We start from the raw sequence: 14,336 nt of genomic DNA on the forward strand, positions 1-14,336 counted from the left end.
TCCTGTGATTCTGGATCCAAACACTGCTCATCCACAACTCATCCTGTCTGAAGATCTGACCAGTGTGAGACGTGGACAGAGACAGAAGCTTCCTGAAAACCTAGAAAGGTTTGACACTCATCACATTGTCCTAGGCTCTGAGGGCTTTGACTCAGGAACTCACAGCTGGGATGTTGAGGTTGGACACAGTCAAATCTGGTCTGCGGGTGTAGTAGTAGAATCTGCTGAGAGGAAGGGAGTAATTGGTTCAGTGGCTAAATTATGGAGAATATACTTTTATGATAGTAAATTCACAGCACACCCCCCACCAGATCCTCCCACTTCGACCTCAGTGAAGAAGCTCCATAGGATCAGAGTGAATCTGGACTGGGACAATGGAATGTTGTCCTTCTCTGATCCTGATACTAACACACACATACACACCTTCACGCACACTTTCACTGAGAAGCTGTTTCCACTCTTTAGTTCTAGGGATACATTCCCACTGAAAATACTGGCAGTTGGTCACTGATGATAATGATATTAATGATGGTGGTGATGGTGATGAATCTCTTCCAGTGTACTAGCCCCGAAAATACTCGCCGTTATCATCATCATCATCATCATCATGATCATATAGCACAAACAAATGTACAGATGCAGCATCAAGGGGAGGAGTTCAAACTGTTTGGCATCTGCAGAAATCTTCTCTGTCCACCTTTTGACCAGTGAGGCGTACAGGTCCTCCATGGAGGGCAGGCTGGCACCCATGATTCTTTGTGCCATCATCATCATCGTCAGAGTGCAACTGAGATAAAACGATGCCCTGTGACAAATGTGTTTCACTTTTCTTTGTTCATGAAGGAAATCACTGACTTCAAATGTCTCCCATCATAAGAGTTAGAGAGCTGAAGTCATGACATTGTGTCTGGCCATTAGCTTCAATAACTCAGTGCAGTTTCCCTTTCGGCATTTCTTTCATCAGTCTTTGTGACAAAATAGAACACATTCTTTGGGATTTCTTTCCATATTCCCGGACAAATTGCCAGACAATACAGCACTGGTCATTAGAGGCAGAACCTTTAGGATTTGAACTAAAATAACAAACAACTTATTTTTAGCATCTTAAAACCACAGAGGATACTTAATTATCATGGATTTGTCCATACCCATAAAACTCACCACTCCTGTCATTTATTTCAGTTTCCTAGTTGTAATCTCTGCTGTTAAAAACTGTCTACAGTGACCAGTGTGTTATTACAAACATGATCTGAACTTGCTGCGACCCATTAACTTTGACTCACTCCAGATCCTGTTTATAGCCTACAGAGAAGAAAACATTTTAAAAACTAATATGTTTGCATTATTAATAACATTAAGAATAAATATGACACTGGTTCATGTACATGGAAAGACCAGGAATTCTTATTAAGTTCCTTTGTAAATTAATTTAAGAAGCATTCTGCTTTTAAAGGATACATATCTTACACCAGTCAATACTGAAACCATGTCAAGCAGACGTGTCACACATGTGCACACACAAACTTTGTATTGTTTAATTAGGCCTATTTGTTGCTGCCCCGTTAGTCATTTGATTTGTGAACTGATTCCCATGTGTAATGAGTTATAGTCTAATACAACGAGTATTTTTTTATTTTAAGTGGAAAATAAACTTTAAGTGTAAAGCAACTTTACCTACTGTAATTACATCTTTCTAATACTATTATATTTATTTATGGATGCTGTAGCCATGTTTTATACATATATATGTAAAGGAAAAACATCCATCCGGTGGTTTTGAACCCCTAGAGCATGCGCAGTAGGGTTATTCTGTGGTCGAGCAGACATGCGCGTCCGAGACTTCCGGTAAAGCTTAGCGGAGTCCAGGGCGACAAAACTATTTGTCATTCATGATAACTAGTAGCCGTCGCTCCTCCAACTTTTTGATGGAACCTTTGACAGCTGTAATGTATCTCTACAAACTGAAGCACATTTCAACCACCTAGAGAAACACAATTGACACCGGAGACGCAACGAATTAGTCAGGCGATCGACGACGGAAGCCGAAAAGCTGCAGTTTGTTAATCGCTCGTAACTGGAGTTCTACAAGTAAAAATGAACGCTGCAGTAAAAGTGAAGTACGGAACTATTGTTGAACGGCGCTTCTGATCCTAAAAGTTATAGGCCTATTGTACTCAGCTCCCAATTAGGTAAGATTATGGAATGTATGATAACTACTAGACTGGTGTATTTTCTTGAAACAAAAGGTTTGATTGCATCATATCAAAATGGTTTCAGAAATGGCAGGAGTACTATGGATTCAATTTTATGTTTAGAATCTGACATTAGGAAAGCACAAACTAATAAAGAAAGTGTGCTTGCAGTCTTTTTTGATGTTGAGAAAGCATATGACATGCTCTGGAAAGGGTCTTTTGGTAAAAACGAAACTTTTGGGAGTGGGAGGAAAGATGGTTAACCTGGTGAAGAACTTCTTATGTAATCAAATAATACAGGTCAAAGTGGGTTTAGAATTTTCAGATATTTATACAGTTGACAACGGTACACCTCAAGGTAGTGTGTGTGTAGTCCTATATTATTTAATATAATGATCAATGATGTCTTTGTGAATGTTGGACAAGAAGTGGGGGAATCTTTATATACGGTTGATGGTTCTCTCTGGGCTAGAGGCCGTAATCATAGTTATATTGAAAAGAAAATGCAAACTGCTATAGATAGGGTAGGACAGTGGACTAAAAAATGGGGATTCAAATTATCAGTTAGTAAGTCTCAAGTTGTCTGCTTCTCTAGCAGGCATAGACCAACTACACTCAGATTATATGGACACAATCTGGTTCAAGTGAAAGAAGTTTGATTCCTGGGAGTAGTATTTGATGAAAAGCTGACATGGAAGGCTTATATTTCTAGTATAAGAGATAAATGCAAGAAGATCAATAATCTCCTTAAATGTCTTTCAGGACGGCAGTGGGGAGCGAGTAGAAGTGCTTTAATAGGAATATACAGAGTATTAATAAGATCTGTTATAGATTATGACTGTCCAATCTTAAACTGCTGGACATTGAACAGGCTCAAGCTTTTCGAATATGTAGTGGAGCGTTTAAGACATCCCCAGTCTCTGCTTTGCAGGTTTAGCTTGGGAATCTACTTTAAGATTAAGAAGACTGAAATTTATGTTGCACTACTGGGCTAGCCTGCAGGGTCATGATAGTGCCCATCCTGCTAAATCAATATTACTGGATTGCTGGGAACACAATGAGTACAACTTTTATAGCTTTGGATGGATGGGTAACATCACCAGGTTTTTGTTTTCTTCCATCTTTGCAGCAGAATATCCTTCATAGACTATAGAACAATAGAACAATGGACCCACGTATCCCTGAGGACAAACTCCTACTGCCAATTCAAAAGGCAGATCTATGACACATGTATTCTGTAATCTGATGCCTTTACTGACTTTGTTTGTTCATTTTCAGCTTCAGATGGCATCTGGATCAGAGGACAACCTCACTTGTCCAGTCTGCCATGACATCTTTAAAGATCCTGTTCTTCTGACATGTAGCCACAGCTTTTGTAATTCTTGTGTACAGAGATGGTGGAGACAAAAACCAACACGGTTGTGTCCACTGTGTATGACTGTGTCTGGAAGTAACAACCCACCTCGTAACTTGGCTTTAAAGCACATATGTGAGGCATTTTTACTGGAGAGAGTTTCAGAAGGGTCTGAGGATCTCTGCAGTCTGCACTCTGAGAAATTCAAACTCTTCTGCCTGGACCATCAGCAGCCAGTGTGTTTCATCTGTAGGGAATCAAAAACACATAGTGACCACAGATTCAGATCCATCAACAAAGCTGCACAGGACCTCAGAGGGGAGCTACAGATATCTCTGAAGCCCTTACAGGAGAAACTGAAGCTCTTTGAGCAAGGCCAAAGAAACTGGGATCAAACAGTAAGACACATTAAGGCCCAGGCCCAAGACACAGAGAGGCTGATTAAGGAGCAGTTTAAGAAGCTTCACCAGTTTCTACAAGAGGAAGAGGAGGCCAGGATCAAAGCTGTGAGGGAGGAAGAGGAGCTTAAGTGTCAGATAATGAACAGGAAGACTGAGGCTCTGAGCAGAGAGATAGCAGCTCTTACTGACACAATCAGAGCCACAGAGAAGGAGCTGAGAGCTGAAGACGTCTCATTCCTGCAGAACTACAGTGCTACAGTAAAAAGAGTCCAGGATCATCCCCTGCTGGAGGATCCACAGCTGGTCTCAGGAGTTCTCATAGATGTAGCCAAACACCTGGGCAACCTGGCCTTCAACATCTGGAACAAGATGAAGGAGGTGGTCTCCTACACTCGTGTGATTCTGGATCCAAACACTGCTCATCCAGAACTTCTGCTGTCTGATGATCTGACCAGTGTGATCAGACTCGGGGAGAAAAAGGTGGTTCCTGAAATCCCAGACAGGTTTGACAGTCATTGCGTTGTTCTGGGCTCTGAAGCCTTTAACTCAGGGACTCACAGCTGGGACGTTGAGGTTGGAGGCAATCCCTCCTGGTCAGTGGGCGTGGCACCAGAGTCTTTTCAAAGAAAGGGACACACAGACATAACTTCTAGTATATGGGCAGTAGTGTTTGACCAAGGTGAATATATAATAGTGTCCCCACTAGAGTCCTCTATTCCATGTCCGGTGACTAAGATCAAGAGGATCAGAGTTCATCTGGACTGGATTGGAGGAAAGCTGTCATTCTTTGATCCTGATGCTAACACACACATAAAGACCTTCACACACACTTTCACTGAGAGGATGTTTCCAGTCATTATCACGGGGCATGAACTCCCGCTGACAATTTTACCAGTGGTTTGTCAGAAGAGAATGTGATGATGAAGGTGGTGTAACACAGATGTGGAGGGAGAAACAATAGAAAGCAGTCGGTAATATCGTGTTAGACTGGTCATACCAAAATAAACCGTACCCTAATCAAAACAGGAAAATGTTTCTGGATAAGAAGAATCATTACAACAGATGAGACCCCTGATCCAGACCTTCAGATTAAAATTTGATGTAGGAAATGTATAACAGTGAAATCGAGAAGATGAATATTATACTTTTGTGCCTTATTAATCAACACAGGGGTTTTCAACCAGTGGGCCACAAAGGCATTGAAAGTGGACCATGCATTCAATAATGTAGTTTCACTCTAGGAAGAATTTTATTTTTTAAACATTTCTGTGTATTATTATTTGTGAATAATCAAATTCATTCAAATATATACATTTTAGTAAAGATAAAGCACCTTTCATGATTAAAACAGTGCCCATCCAGTCTATCCACCCCATAGCCGTGGTCCCTGCTGCATCAGTTAGTTGAAATCCCCTGCTGAAAACTGATAAGATCATTACATTTTACTGATATTCAAATATAGTTTGTCAGTAAAAGATAAGAATGAATTAGAAAAACCTAATCTTAAATCAGGATATTAAAAGCCATCTTTTCCTCCCATTCCAGTTCAGGCAGGTGTCACTGTTGGTACAATGGAAACAGCTGCTGTTTTTGACTTTGTCTGGGTCTTTAACAGTTCATAGAAGTTGGTCTTTATTTTCTGAAGAATTAAACTAATGCTGATCTAACAGTGTTTCTGAAACTCATACAGACTCAACACCTGAAACATTTTCTCGTTCTTTATCATGGAGGTAAAACACGCCGTGTCACCCCATGACCCCGACCCCCAGCTTTGTGTCTGGTGTTATTTTTGCATCTCTGTGGATGTTTTGAGCCTATATTTTTGCTGTATTGTGTTTTTGTAGATATTTTGTGTCTCATTTAAATCATTTTTTCTGTTTTAGTTATTTTGCTTTTTTCTTTTTAGGCACTTTGAGCCTCTTTGTGGCTATTTTTGTTTGTTTTACTTGTTTTTATCTTTCAGGTTGTTTTGCATGGCCTTGTGCTCATTTTACATCCCTTTTGGCTGTTTTGTGTCTGTTTCTTACTGATTGACATTTCAACAAGAAACGCTAAGTTACTTTAAACAGACGCTCTGGTCCAGGGGTCCCACTGATCCTTTGGGTGCCCGGTAGGCACGTTTACTACACGTGTCACACCGCTCATCACCAGCAGACTACTGTAGTACAATAATATGGACAAGAGTGTAAAACTATGTAATAAAACGTACAAAAGCTGTTCAAATGTAAGTACAAATGACTCCTAAAATCAGAGTTTAATGCCTCAAGAAGAAGTTATTGAGGTTCCCCAGGCAACAAATCAACATTCACAGCTTGCGTATTAATATATGAACACAAAAATCACCTGTGTGACTCAGTTCCCTCAGTTTCTGCTTATTGTTAGCTGTTTTTAAACCTGTTCAGACCAACAGCTCTTTTAGAGTACAGGAGAACAAACACAGATGAGGCACATGAACACACACAAAAGCATTCAGAAGAAAAGTCACAGATGACTCTTAAAAAAAGTCCACAATTAAATGTATAGGTTTATCAAATGGCTGCGACTCCAATGTGTTAAAGTTCGTTGTAGTTAATGTCATCGTTATGTGCGCACACAGTCTCCCTGGTTGAGTACTACTGTGACAGTACAGAGAAATCAGCCTGACAACAAAGTGAAATCAGAAAATGTTATTCCTGCCTGTGTCTAGGTCTCAGCTCTCACCTAATTATTTATCATTAGGCTAAACAACAATTTGACTGTTATTCAGTGACTAAAATGGCAGAAAATAGTGAAAAAGGCACCAAATAACTCCCTGAATCTCAATATAACATAATCAAATAGCTTTTTTTTTGGTTACCAATCGTCAAAAGCTTGAAGAGTTTGTGGTTGACTGAAAACGTGCATCATTATGTCATCATAATGTTGCAGCTGTAAAATTTAACACACATCACGTCACTGACTGGACCAGTTTTATTCACATAAAAATGTTTTATTAATGTTATGTTATTCTGTTTGGATGCTTTGGTCTCCAAGGAAACCACATTTGGAGGGTGGCTGGTGGAGGTCCTGTGATTCAGCAAAACACACACACACACACGTTCAAACACGCGCGCTCGTTGCCATGGTAACTGGCTGGCAGGAGGGCTGCCGTTACTGTGACTCAGCTTGTTGCCGGGTGAATCAGAAAAATACAGGAAGTGTGAATGGGCAGTGTTTATCTGGTTGCTACATAATTAAACAGCAGATAAGAACCGAACATTGAATATCCTGGATGTTTGATAAAGCAGGAATCAGTTACAACTGCATCTTATCACTATTAATTACCATGTGAGATTGATTTCCTGCTGTTTTTTGGTGATTTTGTTAAGGCAGAAAGAGAACTGTCCCAGTGCAAAGTCCACATATGAAATGTAGAGAAAACAGGATATTTAAAAAGGGAAGCATTTGAACTTTTTCATACGTAAACTGCAGATAAATACTTACTTTAATAACAATACACTGTAAAGTGTTCATTAATGCACATCTTTTGTCAGTGATAACCTCTCCTAATAATCTATTTCATTGTGCCATATTGCTGTTCATTATTCATACACCAGCCTTGATGATATAAACCCTTACATCTTCAAATCAGGTATAAACATCTTTGATTTCCAAAACGATCGTACAAACCACTTCTTCTCCTGTAGTTTATAACCCAGCTAGTTGGTCAGAGTGTTTACCTGCATGCTTGTGACTTATTTTCGCTCAGAATCAGGAGCAGTGTGGGGAAATGCATCACAGACAGACTGTGCAAAGTTCAAGGCAACTGTGGCAAAAATAACTGGAATATAGTGAAAACAGTGTTTGACATCATGTGCAAATAGTTCTGCCTTTATGGCTAAATGTTAGCTTTCCTGTAGCTGTCTGCAGGCAGGTGTTTGCGGCTGTTATCCTGTAACTTAACTTTTGATAGCCTTTTTGATAGTGATTATTGTTTAGCTTCTGTTAGAAATATTTGTATCATGATTGCCTACTATTTACTTCCAATATTAATATTTTACTACTGTCTACCTTTGCTCTGCTGCGCTTGTTATAGCACAAACGCTCTGTAAAGTCAGTGTAAAAATCACTGAACTTTCTTTTACTTTGCTCTCTGTAGCTCCGCCCCGCCGGGCCGCCGCGTCCTCCACCCAAAACAAACCCTTCCATCCACAAAACGCAGCAACATCAAAGGAAACGAACTCAGCACTGACCGGAAAATAAATGGCATTCAAAATAAAAGCTTCAAAAATTATTTTTGTTTCAAAGAAAAGATTTAAGAAATAGACAATTTTGTCATTCATACAAATGATTGTCCAGGCTACACCTATCCCAAATGCTTCATTTAACTGACGTAGGTTTATTTTTTATTTAATACTTTAATAATAATTATTATTTTTTAGGTTTTTTCACTTGTAGCAATATGGCAACTGAACTACTGTGAGCAGCAAACTGCTCTTAAACATTTCATAAAATATGTAAAGACCCTCAAATGCTAAGGCACCCTGCCCTGGAGCTCAGGCTGCCCTGTGGGTCCCTGGCTGGCAGGAAGAGAGTGGTCAGAAGCCTGTGGCTGGCTCTCAGTGTCTGGGTCCCCCTCTGGCAGGGCCAGGGGCCGGTACAGTGCAGGCTGATCCCTGTACAGCACCACTACATGGCTCCATTATATCATTCTCATCCTGGACACCACATCTGTCAGTCTCTCCAGCACCGTGCAGGGCCAAACCTAGTGGCTGGTTGCCCTAGGGGACAGTCCTGTCTACTGCTCTAGAGTCTAGACAGTACACCCACACCAGCACACCAGGGGCAAAGTCCTATCCTTGCAATGAACATCATAGGCCAGTTACTGGTGAGACCCTGCATCAAAGAGGGCCTGCCTAGTCAGTTTGTTTGCCCATCTTTGAGCCGCTTCCAGAGGTGGTAATAATAGTCCAAGTTCGGCTTCTCATTTTCAGCTCTGGGAGAAGCCCAAACACCAAGTCAACTGGTGTCTGGAGCTCATGCCTAACTGGTGTCCAAATATGAGAGCTGCAGGGCTGCACCGGGTGGACTCCTGAACAGCCGTTTGGTATACCCACAGGATCCAGAGGCAGAGGCAGGCGCAGGTCCCAGTCCTACCCAACCCCACACACACTATTGTCGATTTTAATGGGTGAATTGAAGGCCTTCATTTTGAAAGTCACAACCGGATGTGTGATGTGTGACTGTGACTAACTTGACACAGTGTTCGGAGAAACTCATTCACTTCAGGTCAGGACACCCGTTGGAGTAAGTGGATGAAAACGGTTGGCTTCCTCGTCCAAACTCGCAGGGAAACAACGTGAAATCACTCGGATACACCTCTGCAAACAGGGATTTGGGGAGTCGGTCTCGAACCGGACACCAGAAAAGAGCCGTGCCCATTTACCTACGCACTGTGTGTGTTTTCGTTCGGAAACACGCTCACACATATTCATTTAGCGGAGTTAACGCTCACCTTGCTAGCCGAGTTAGCTAGCTGCGGTTAGCTGTGTTTCCCTTTACCCGGGACTAAAACCAGCCGGGGCTAAACTAAAAAACACTGCCAGACATTTTCCACACAGCCTGCTTTATGATTCAGTCATGATGTGGTGTTTTATCGGACGTTTACCAAGTTGGCCGGCTGGAAGCATCGGCTGACTGAAGCCTGACTTTAGTGCTTCGGCTCTTTCGACCTGGATTTTGCTCCTGTTTGTGCGTTTTTATTCGTTTTCAGCTTTTCCACGGCTGTTTTTGAAAGGTGGACTTTGCCCTCGGGGTGATTTAACTCCCCCTCTGTATTCAATAAAAGCCATTGAATCTTCTGTTGGAGTGTTTCAGAACTTGGCTGGAAGTTTTTTTCGGGGGAGAAGAAAAGTTTTTGTTGGGAGTTTGAGGAGGATTTTTCCGAGCTTGTGGAAAAATGGATGCGGGAATAGAGAAGGAATGCAGCGCCTTAGGAGGGCTCTTCCAGCTCATCATGAACGACATGAAGGTAAAAAAAAAATCATTTTGGGTCTATCCAAATCATCTCCATTTCATATTTAATAGCGGGTTTGTCTGCAATAGAGGCTCTTCTTCTTCTTCTTCTCTTTGTTTTTTTGCATTATTTTTCTATATGACGCACATATACTGTTATATCTACCTGTCCTCCGTTTCCATTTCATATTTAATGATTTTTTTTTAGCTTTCTGCTTTAAAAGCGTTATAGTTCAATACTGAGCGATGTCAAGACCGCACCTGGCAGTATTTAAATTAAAATGATGATAATATTTTCCAAAGATTGATGAAAATGAGTTGGAAGCTCCTTTCAGAATCCTAACAGAGATTTTCCAGCATTGCTTCATTCAACATTTACACTTCCTCTAATATAATTTCCATGTTCACACTTCTAGAGCTGCTACAGTTGGTCAGTTAATATTTTAATTGATCGACAGAAAATAGTAACCATTTTGAGAATGTTCAGTCATTTTTTTTAATGCAAATATTCAAATATTTTCTGGTGAAAACTTCTCATGAACACAGTGCTTTTGGATTTTGGACTTTTGGTCCAATAAAACAGACAATCTGAATCCATTACTTTGGGTTTTTGGAAATTATAGTGAGTGCTCTTAACCGTTTTCTGACATTTTATAGAGAATATGAACATAATCAGCAGATAAATTAATCACTAAACTGATTATTAGTTGCAATCCTGACTTCTTCATTTCAGTACGACTGTCCTGACCTCATACTTCTTAGACTGGTCTAGTCATAAAGTATTGAAGAGCTGAAAACAATAGATGGAGTACATTATTAATCCCCACAGGGAAATTCTGTTGTTACAACAGCCACTATACAAATGAGCAGAAATAATGAGAAACACACAGTATGCCAGGATTATATCTTATATCCAAGCTATTAAGTAGACCATTAAGAAAAATGTAGAAAACCCAACAATAAATTGCTTAAAGGTAGGCTTGGCGATCCTGGAAAAACCAGCAAGAGGAAACTTGATTTTGAAAGTAGACAACCGAAGAAATCCCACCTTTTCGTTCTGACTTCTCTCCAAAGCCACTCCTCTAAAACACAACACACACTGCGTCGCCCGCTGCCTGGACACTTACAGATTTCAGGAAAATAACAAATGCCCCCAAACAAAATAGAACCGATAATTACCTGTCCAGCAGAAATACGGCCACGGTGGCATCACTTTTCAGTCCCTTTTATTCTCTCAGTTGTTGCTGTCACTTAATTCTGGTTTTACTTTTTGCAGCATCCAACTTATTTTTAGCTGGAACTTCCTCAAATATGGTGTTACCTGCTCAGATCTTTGGCCCCAAACTGTAGTTGAGGACCTCCGGTTCATAGCTAAACTGCTTTAGCCCTGGCTCACAGCCAATTACTCGCCTTAGAAGTCCAGGCTTTTCTGGTTGGGACAAGTGAAGAGGGTGGTATGGTGGAGCAGTGATTAGCCTTGTCACCTCACAGCAAGAAGGTTCTGGGTTTGAGCCCGGGTGGACCGGGGGCCTGTCTGTGCAGAGTTTTCATGTTCTCCCTGTGCCTGCGTGGGTTCTCTCCGTGTTCCTCCCACAGTCCAAAGACAAGCAGCTTAGATTGACTGGAGACTCTAAATTGCCCGTAGGAGTCAGTGTGGGGGTGTGTGGTTGTTTGTCTACATGTCGGCCCTGTGATAGACTGGGGACTTGTCCAGTGACAGCTGGGATTGGCTCCAGCCCCCCGTGACCCTCGTTAGGATAAGCAGTCTAGATAATGAATGGATGAGAAGTAAAGAGGGAGGCCAACTAACTCAAAACACAGGCTTTATTCCGTCTTGGTAACACCAACACTGCCAAAACCGTAGCTATCAACCTGTTAATATTGGTACATGTCTCACACATACCAGTGTTAGCTAAATAGTAATTATATACATAGTGTAAAGAAACTCCAGGATCCAGTTTACATCCAAAAACGGCGCAGTCTGGCATATTTACTGTCAACTGTCAACTTTAGCAAACACGCTACTGTCATTCAAAAGTTGGCTCTGGCTGATCCCAGACCAGAGGTTTGAGGTATCAGGTTTCAGCAGGTGCTGTCGGACCCTGCATTTGCATAGTGAGCCATGACTGGCTTTCAGATTTGCGTTGTCACAAATTTGGTTTGTCCGCAGACGGTTGAAATTGGGATTTCTAGGAAGTGGGCTGACACTGCCCCCTTCATCAGAGTAATGTAAAAACACCCTGTTACTGACCAACTGTGGACATACACCAGTCAGAACAGACATTTTAGGACATATAAACATTAAAATACAGGTTTTTTTGACTTGTAAAAAAGACAAAAGGTAGACTATAATACACTATAATATAATGCACTTAACATACCTTAGTGTAGTCTGCAGATTCTGTATAATAATAATGTCCATTTTCCATGGATACTAACATGGTTCAGTATTAACAAAAATAGATAATAGTGCTAAAGAAGATGGTTCATTCTTTAAAAATAGCAGAGACTTAACAGCTTTGACCTGTCAGTTATTGAGGGCTGTCTGTAGAATGACTGGATGAATGCTGGTGACTGGGTGATGACTGAGCAGAGGTTAAAACTGGAAGTTGGCCATGTGAGGGGGTAACGGGGCAGGATGGGGGTGGATCTGACTGGCTGTGTGCTCTTTGATGTCGGTTGAGCTGGCTGCCCTTTGCTGCCTGCCTGTCTGTGTTTCACTGTGCTCACATGTTCATCGTTAGCCGCCTCGTTTTTCACATATCTTTCTGCTCAAAACAGCAGCAAAGGCTCCAGTGGTACGGAACTAGTTTTACTGGCCAGTTTTAGCTTTTCACAAATATACTGGCAGCTGTGTGTACACTGGTCGATAAGTAACAAGAAACTGTTGTACAACCGAGTGATGCCAAATGAATACTGGTAAACGATAATATCTCCAATGTAATTAGTCAGTGGTGATAAGCTAGTTGAAAAAAAAAATCAGCTCCTAACACAGATGTGTGACAGACGAAATTCCTGAATATGAACAAAACCAATGAATAGTACAAATTCTCTTAAGTCCCTTTTGCATTCCAGTTAAGATTGATTTCTCAGAGTGGTTCTTGCATGACGGATGTTCTGTTGAGTGGAAATAGTTACATCTGTCAAACCACAGATGATGACTTAGTGCGTCAAAATACAGAAACTGTATAGGAGAGGATCATTGGATATGTGCTCTGTGCACGGCTGGTTCGATGTCGTGTTTTTTAAGAGACGACGGCATGTTTTAGTCTCAAGACTGCGCGTTTGATCACAGATTCAAACAGACCTGTCTCTCTGATGTGAAGGTCACCTTGGTGTTGTGAGTGACTACACTTCACCTGAGAGGCTCCAGGTGAAGGATCAGATCAAGATGAGGCCTTTCTTTGTTTGACACTGACGTTAAAACATTTTTGATGTGATGGAACTTGCAGACATCCTGTGGTGAGAACACTGAGCAGAACACTGACTCACTTCTACTGTCAAATAACAGGGATGGTTATGGTGAAGTGTGTGATTCAGAGCTCATGGCATCATATCCTGGTATTTTACCAACATGGCACAGAACCAACGGGGCCACTCCTGCCATCTGCCACACACTCAAAAGTCATGTCTAATTAAGTAGAGAGTTGCAGTTCAGATAAATCTCTCCTCAGGGCATCATGTACACTGTGAATCAGCCCACAGAGATGGTGGCACTGACACATGCTGCAGATTACAGGTCATTTTGTGAATTTAAAGTGTTTATTTAAGGTAGAGCACAAGATTTTAGTGTTGCTGTGGCATAGTCAGATTTTCAATCTGAGTACTTTGTGTACTTAGTGTTGAAATGAATTATTAGGGCCTGAGAGTTGGCGCCAAATACGTCACTTTTCCGCCCTCACAATGGGTGTCTGAGCTAGAGCTGCTCAATTATGGCAAAAGTCATATTCATGATTATTTTGGTCAATGTTGACATCACAATTATTACACAGTTATTCACTGACATGTGTATTGAACTTTTAAAAGAAGGTTTCTCACTGGATTTTCTTAAACTTAAAAACAGTCTATCACTTGTATAAGTTTTTGTCAATTCAAAACCTGATTACTTCACAGTCTAGTGTCCTCTCTCTTGCTAGTTGACTTCCTCTCTCTCTCTCTCTCTCTCTCTGTCTGATTTCTGTGTGCATCGCTATGTGTCTGTATCACTTCTATATCTGTAGTTTCAAATTAAAAGCCATATGCAGAGTCATATAATTGCAACTTGATGATCTGATTTAAAATTGTGAAGCAGCAGCAGCAGCAGCAATAATTTTGCAGCGGCAGGTCACCATTTCAAAATCTATATAGTGGGAACATTGTGGTAAGGGGTATATGTTCCTTTATGAGTTGTTAGTTTTCTTATAGTGGAAAAGACCA

The 14,336-nt window shown here is 41.0% G+C and overlaps 3 protein-coding genes across 4 annotated transcripts in view; all 3 read left to right on the forward strand.

The window, feature by feature from the left end:
• Positions 1–511, forward strand: part of LOC109974770 (E3 ubiquitin-protein ligase TRIM39-like) — a 2,030-nt gene extending 1,519 nt beyond the window's left edge. Inside the window, exon 4 of the mRNA XM_020625147.1 lies at positions 8–511. Within this exon, the coding sequence (XP_020480803.1) occupies positions 8–511 (504 nt within the window). The remainder of the gene's footprint in view (positions 1–7) is intronic.
• Positions 512–1,789: 1,278 nt separating this feature from the next.
• Positions 1,790–6,289, forward strand: LOC109974773 (tripartite motif-containing protein 35-like). Its single transcript, XM_020625152.1, has 2 exons — positions 1,790–2,189; positions 3,471–6,289. The coding sequence occupies exon 2, from the start codon at positions 3,477–3,479 to the stop codon at positions 4,863–4,865; it is 1,389 nt and encodes a 462-aa protein (XP_020480808.1). The 5' UTR covers positions 1,790–2,189; positions 3,471–3,476; the 3' UTR covers positions 4,866–6,289.
• A 2,579-nt stretch (positions 6,290–8,868) lies between these two features.
• Positions 8,869–14,336, forward strand: part of mtss1 (MTSS I-BAR domain containing 1) — a 50,963-nt gene continuing 45,495 nt past the window's right edge. Inside the window, exon 1 of one of the 2 annotated variants that reach the window (XM_020625149.1) lies at positions 8,869–9,936. In XM_020625149.1, coding sequence (XP_020480805.1) covers positions 9,865–9,936 — 72 coding nt within the window. In that variant the 5' untranslated portion in view covers positions 8,869–9,864. The remainder of the gene's footprint in view (positions 9,937–14,336) is intronic. The other variant, XM_020625150.1, reaches the window with a different exon arrangement.

This window comes from Monopterus albus, unplaced genomic scaffold, assembly GCF_001952655.1.
Source record: "Monopterus albus unplaced genomic scaffold, M_albus_1.0 scaffold347.1, whole genome shotgun sequence".
In the NCBI taxonomy this organism is placed as follows: Eukaryota; Metazoa; Chordata; class Actinopteri; order Synbranchiformes; family Synbranchidae; genus Monopterus; species Monopterus albus.

What these genes read in the sequence shown, in the direction of transcription:
- LOC109974773 (XM_020625152.1), top strand. Translation starts at nt 3,477, where the DNA reads ATGGCATCTGGATCAGAGGACAACCTCACTTGTCCAGTCTGCCATGAC.